The sequence below is a fragment of the Narcine bancroftii genome, chromosome 2, assembly GCF_036971445.1.
Source record: "Narcine bancroftii isolate sNarBan1 chromosome 2, sNarBan1.hap1, whole genome shotgun sequence".
Taxonomy (NCBI): domain Eukaryota; kingdom Metazoa; phylum Chordata; class Chondrichthyes; order Torpediniformes; family Narcinidae; genus Narcine; species Narcine bancroftii.
The window spans coordinates 176,489,651-176,496,904 of NC_091470.1; the positions used below are offsets into that span (position 1 = coordinate 176,489,651).

Genomic DNA, 7,254 nt, shown 5'->3' on the forward strand with positions numbered 1-7,254 from the left:
TTTTAATGCCTTAGAAATACCCATCAGTTCCTATTTTCTCACCTTGTGCAGTTCTGCAGGTGATGGTTTGAACAAAAATGTATCAACATCCATTGCAGCTGTTTTTCCAGATACAAGCTTTAAGTTAGCTTGCAAAAATCACTTGCAAAAACAACCCAATCAACTAATAAATCATAAAACTGCAATGTTCAAATGCTAAAGGATGAGCACCCATAAAATGTAACGGAATTCAGACGACCCCAAAAACAGCAGCAAGAGATATGCACCACAACACTGGGTTATTTCAACAAAAGTGGTTTAGAATTATATTTGAACAAGAAAACAGAATTGAACTTTAACTTATTACTTAACCTACGTAACCCACTTAATCAGTCCTCAAATACTAAGTGCAGGTGTGTGTAATGTGTATTGAAGACTAGAAAAGTTCTTTGGATCACAGTCCAATCTCACTGGTTGCAGGCAATTCTTGTACTGTGCACATAAATTAGCATTAACAAAGTTCACCAGGCTTTGGTGTTTTACAGGCAAATGGTTACCACTCAGGAGGGTTCTTGCTGGTTTTCAGAGAGAGAGATTCCATTTACAGAGCATCTGCAACTGATTCCTTCTCAATCAGTCTTTCTGACAAATCTTGCCTCCTTCAGGGTTCTCCGGATGATCCTCCTTCTTTCAATTCATCTTTCAGACCGCCAGTCTTCTCCTTTGACCAGGCAGCCTTCCAAAGTTTGGCAGCTTGTCCCTCTGCAACTGATTTCTCTGACTCCTTCTCTCTCACTCCCTCCCTCTCTGAGAGCAAAGCTGTTCTGACTCTCCCTGCTAAAGTTACATGCTCTCCTAGGTGAGCTGTAGGTGGATACTTTGTTTCTCCTCTGCAAAGAGCAGGATGCAAAAGTCCTGCTAAACTTCTGGGTTATCAAATGTGTGTGTGCAAGTTGCTCTAGTAATTCATTCCAAGCCACCTCGAAAACTCTTGTCACACTGCACATTCAGAGATCTGAGAAGAACCCTTGGCCGAGCCAACTTTCAAAATTCTGCTTGAAAGTAAACAACAATCACAAGCAATCTGTGCTCGACTCAGCCTTCCTTAAGATAGGCTGCAGACACCACCTTATGAAGTAGTGCATTGGATCAGGTTGTGCCGCAAATACACAGAGAAGCCGCTGTGTGGAGATTTCACAGAAATACAGTTTAGAAGCAGGAAAGGATCAGTTGTTATTGAACAACAATGAAAAGAACTATTAGCACGTGGTCTACAAAGTAACCTTCTTTTTGTATACTTTATTTAAAATGAAATTCAAAATCCACAATAAAATACATTATATTAACATACAAAAATTTCCCCCATATATACCCCCTCCCACTCCCTCTCTTAGCTCCCTCCCATCCCCTACAACCTCAAACTAAAAAAACAAGCCATCATAGTTGTGTTTGATGTCACCAATCAACCATGACATATTTAGACCCATACATTTCACAGAGGGTCCCCACATATTAACAAAAAAGGTAGAATGATGGCGTAAATTGTAAGTTATCTTTTCCAATGGAGTACATGATTGCAATTCCATATACCATCTCTGAATACTTAATTCAATTTCATCTTTCCAGGTTATAGCTTTACATTTTCACGCTACTGCCAATGCCAACCGAATAAACGCAATTTGAAATTAATCCAATTTCATTTCCAAACTCCATTTTATTTAATATGTCCCAATAAAAATGCTAACGGCTCTAATGAAAGCTTAAATTTAAACAACCCCTGCAAAAATTCCACAATTCCATTCCAAAAGGGTTTCACCTTCTCACATAACCATATTGAATGTAAAAAAGACCCTATCTCTTCCCCGCATTGAAAACACATATCCGAAGAGATAAATCCATATCTCTTCAACTTCTCAGGAGTTAAGTAAAGTTGATGAATAAAATTATCATGAACGAATCTATATATTACGTTTACTGGCTTAGTCACACTGTCCTCACATATTGTCATCCAAACATCCTGAGAAATTGAAACCGACAAATCCTCTTTCCTCTTCCTTCTCGCTTTATAAATATCCGACTTAGACACCTTATTTGGTAATAAAGCATACATTTCTGTAATCAATCCCTTTTTCCCTCCTTCAATAATTAAACATTCAAATTTCATCCTTTTAGGTACTCTGAAACTGTCCAAAATTATCCAGTAACAAAGCATGGACCTGATCGTAAGTAAACAATGCATTTGAAGGAATTCCATATTTTTTCTTCAATCATTGATATGAAACAAAATTTCCAACTTCGTAACAATCTTCGACAAATATAACATCTTTCTTTTCCAAAATATTCAGGAATACATGATTTATTGAAAAAGAAAATAAAGCTTATTATAATACAAACAGGTTTTACCCGAAATTTTACCCTCAGCACCAATAGCAACGTTGGTCCGATACCATAATTCCATCAAATGTTTTAACATCAGTAAAGGATAATTTTGGAAAAGTTGAGCATTCCATTTATAAATAAACTGTTTCATTCTTTGTTCATGAATCTGAGCCATTTGGATTTTAGCCCAACGTAAAGATTGTTGTGATCCAACCATTCTATTAATAAACTTGAATTGTGCCGCTTCATAATAATTCTGAAAATGTGGTAATTATAAAACTCCAAGTCAATTTTTGTACAGACACACTTGCCAATTTACCTTTCCATAATAAAGATCATCCCAGTACATGGAAATCCTTATAAAACTTTTTAGCAATCCAACATGGAATCGATGACAAAAATACTGAATACGAGGGGAAAACATTCATTTTAAAACACTGTCGTGCTGGACACAACCAAGAAAGACTCAGCCATCACATTGAAAGCCATTAATGACCTTTTTATTTAAATTCAGCGCACGCACTTTTAAGGGCAGCATCAGCTCAGTCACCTCTCACATCAGAATCGCTGCCCCAGGCGTTCGCTGGGCAGGCGACTTGAGGCAGGGAGAAAACTTTGACAGCACCATCTTCCCATGGCTGCTCCGCTATGCGGCGTTACACGTCATGAGAGACTGTGCCGCACAACGCCCTATTAACATTATTGGTAAATCTTTCCACCTATTTAAATCTAATTTAATTTTATGCAATAATGGTGTATAATTCAACTCATATAAATGATTATAATTATCATCTACAATTTTCTGAAATACTTAATTTTATCCAACCACTTAAATTTGACAATATCTCTACAATATGCATAATCCAACCTTGTCAAAGGCATCATTTCACTCTTATCTCAATTAACCTTATATCCTGGTAACACACCATACTGTTCCAACCTTGCATGTAACCTTCCTAACGACTGCGTAGGATTTGTTAAATATATCAAAACATCATCGGCAAATAAATTCATTTTATACTCTTCTTCATTTGCCTTAATATCTTTAATATCACTATCTTGTCTAATCATTTGCGCTAACCATTCAATAACCAAAGCAAATAAAGCTGGTGACAAAGGACACCCCTGTCGAGTTGATCTAGACAAGATAAAGGAAGAAGATACTTGTCCATTTGTCACCACTCTAGCCAATGGATTTTTATATAAGGCCTTCACCCAACCAATAAAGAGTGGCCCAAATTTAAATTTTTCCAATACCTTAAACAAAAATCCCCATTCCACTCTGTCTACAAGGTAACCTTGTTTAGAGAGAGGGGTTAGATTAGATGTCTTTTTTAGATTTTATTTTTTGGTTTTTTTTCTTTTTCTTTTTATTCTTTTGTTTTGTACAATTTATTTCAATATATGGGTTTACCATATAGATTATATCTTATTACAATACAATTCCGATTATTTGAAAGGCCTGTGACAGACCGGCTACTGCCGAGAGGCCGCTCTCTTGGATGACGACAGGACAAGGGATTCTTCCAACCACTTGCTGGGAGTCAGTGGTGCGCAGTTTGATGGGAGAGTTGGAGAGAAAAGTCAATAGGGGAAGGTAAAGAAGGAATAGAAAAAGAGAGGGGAGGGAGTTACCTGAAACAAGAACAATCCTTGTTCTAATTTCACGTGCAATTAATTTTTTTTCAACCTGAGAGGTTAGTTTGTCTCTGAAAATATTTCAGATAAATGAGGATTTCTGATTTGTTTCGGATATCCTCATTTATCTGATTTTTTAAAAAATTTTGGATAAATGAGGATTTCAGAGAATCTGATTTTGGATGATTGGAGGTGTAGTGTAATTGTTTTGAAGATTAACAAGTAATCCTCAATGTAGTTTCATGGAATTTGTTTTCTTCGCGCGTCCTTTCTCGTAAATGAATGAATTGTTACGTGATTTTCAGATTTCTGTATGCATGCTTATATGTTAAACTCAATAAAAACATTTTACAAAGAACAAGTATGTGGTCTTGCAGGTAAAAAGCACAGTTAAAATTTAATGACTATTTTCAAATCCACTACAAAGCATTATCTTCATCATGTGAACCATGGCAGTCAACAGAACAAAAGTATCTGGAAAAAGCAAGGCAAACACCTTACAGGATTGGCCCAATGAACATCAGTTCGAGGGTTGCTGAAGGCATTGCAACTGAACACATGGCACAGGGTCAATCCCCAGAGACATTCAGATTTCACACCTATGGACAATACACTCAAGGCTGAGGCCTCTGACTTGAATTTCATGAAAGGCAAACCATGGATTCTTGGTACACCTAGACGAAGAACACTCTTGATTTGGATTCATCCACAAAACCAGGACTCCTGTCTTTCATCTCATCTCATTCCAGGGCAGAAACCAAAGTAAGGGCACATTCTTCTGGGGGTCATTGGTTAATATTTACTCTTAAATCACCACGCAGAAACTTAGAACATAGAACACTGCAGCACAGTACAGGCCCTTCAGCCCTTGATGTTGTGCTAACCCATATATTCCTTACTAAAAAAAGCACTAAACTCTCCCTACCCCGAAACAATAAAGAGAATTTTATTCCTGTTTTTGACAGCCAATTGTTCCCAGAAGAAATATTAAAAATAATTATACTTCAAATGTAACAACAGAAAATGTTGGAAATAGTCAGCAGGTTGGACACATACTGACTTGCTGGGAGTTTACAGCCTTTTCAGTTTTTATTGAAATATCCAGTAATTCCAGTTTTATCATTTACACTTTCAACCTTGGGGTTCCTTTGGGCTGTGAATGTTTTTCATTTTAATTTACAAAAATAAGACTATCTGGACCCATTTATAAAGTAGGAATGTATAAATTCCAAGTAGGATTCACTTGTTGATGACCTTGTTTAAGTTTCAGAATAAATGAGGCACCCAATCTGTACATGCTTTGGGAAAAGACAAGACAAAGCATAAATGATTTACCAACACTGAATTGGAGATAATTAGCTGCGAAACACAAATCTCTCCTTATATGATGAGTGTCTGATGTTTACGTGAGTAATGAACCTTGGACACACAGTACAACTTATGTTCATCTCTACATTGTTTCTTAAAAGGTTTCACACGTGACCGAGAGTACCTGCTGCGTGTTTTCTTCCCTGCGGTCGACATTGAAGTCTGACGATTCCTCCGCAGCAACTCGGGAATGTAACCATCTGCCTCTGATCTTCTTGCAGCAGTTACACGTCATTCTTTTCCGAGGAGTGAGGGATCTCCTACTCTGCTCCTCTTCCCCAGCCACTCGTGACACTCGTAGACAGCCCAAGGCGTTGCCCATTCTCCTGCAAGTCACACGCCAGGTGTTTTCAGTGACGTATGATGTAGTAATTCAAATACGTCACCACCGTGAGCCTCACTTGCCCAAAGAGCCCTGGTATTCGGCAAAGACTGTGCCACGCACTCGCACCACGTGCAACCCTCACAATGAACACGACTGCAGTCTCAGCAACTGGGTTTGCTGGCTGCGTGATGTCACCAATGGGTTCATTGTTACACAATAATACAGAAAGACCAGTGAAACCATGGCAACCTCCTAATATTTACTCTCTCACTCTGATGTCACAATGAGACCCCAACTCCCCCCACATTCTCGGAATGAATGTACTCAAGGGGCAGTTAATATTTGAGCGTCTCCCGCCAACCATTGTTGTCGGGGCAACCAGGTGGACTCCTCTTGTCATTGCCCCTCCCTCCCAGGTAGTCTGCACCCACCTGGATCAGGTTAGGGTTAGGGGAAGTGATTGATACCCTCCTCTATAAGGGGGTATGATAAGACTTCAGTCTACTGTACATCACTGTTAAACCTTAACGCCACTGTAAACCTGGTGTCACAGGATCTGACACAGTTTATCGTACATTACTGTTAGACCTTCTCCTTGCTGTGAACCTAGTGTCACAGTCTCAGTCTATCGTACATCATCATTTAAGCTTCTCCCCCTGTGAACCTGGGGTCACTGTATCTATCTCAATTTACAGTAAATCACTGATAAACCTTCTCCCCAATGCGAACCTGGTGTCACAGTATCTGACATACTTTATTGTCCATTACTTTTCTCACTGCTGTGAACCATGTGTCACAGTTTCTGCTTCAGTCTACCGTACACCATCATTAAATCTTCTCCCATCTGTGAACCTGGGGTCACAGTATCTGACATAGTTTATCATACATTACGGTTAAACCTTCTCCCCACTGTGAACCTAGTGTCACAGTATCTGCCACAGTTTCTTGAACATCACTCTTAAACTTTCTCCCCACTGTGAACTCGGTGTCACAGTATCTGCCACAGTCTACCGTACATCACCCTTAAACATTCTACCCAATGTGAACCTGCTGTCACAGTATCTGAAACAGGTTATCGTACATTATTGTTAAACCTTTTTCCTACTGTGAACCCATTGTCTTAGTATCTATCTCAGTCTATCGTACATCACCGTTGAACAATCTACCCACTGTGAAGCTGGTGTCAGAGTATCTGCCTCCGTCTATTGTATCAGCCATGATCGTATTGAATGGCAGAGCAGGCTCGATGGGCCATTTTTGGCCTACTCCTGTTCCTACTTCCTATGTTCCTATGTTCCTATGTACCATTAAACATTCTCCCAACAGTGAAACAAATGTCACTTTATCTGCCACAGTTTATTGTACAGCACTGTTAAACATTCACCCCACTGTCAACCAGGTGTCACAGAATCTGCTTCCATCGTGCATTAAACCACTCCCTACTGTGAACCTGGTGTAACTTTATCTGCCACAGTTTACCGTACATCATTCTTTATCCTCCACCCGCTGTGTACCTAGTGTCACAGTATCTGCCTGAGTCTACCGTACACCATAGTTAAACCTTC

At 39.1% G+C, this 7,254-nt stretch overlaps 1 protein-coding gene across 1 annotated transcript in view; it reads right to left on the reverse strand.

Annotated features, from left to right (window-relative positions):
* Window positions 1-5,848, reverse strand: part of LOC138754638 (microtubule-actin cross-linking factor 1-like) — a 46,158-nt gene extending 40,310 nt beyond the window's left edge. Inside the window, exon 1 of the mRNA XM_069919186.1 lies at window positions 5,489-5,848. Coding sequence (XP_069775287.1) covers window positions 5,489-5,686 — 198 coding nt within the window. The 5' untranslated portion in view covers window positions 5,687-5,848. The remainder of the gene's footprint in view (window positions 1-5,488) is intronic.
* Between the last annotated feature and the right edge of the window lie 1,406 nt (window positions 5,849-7,254).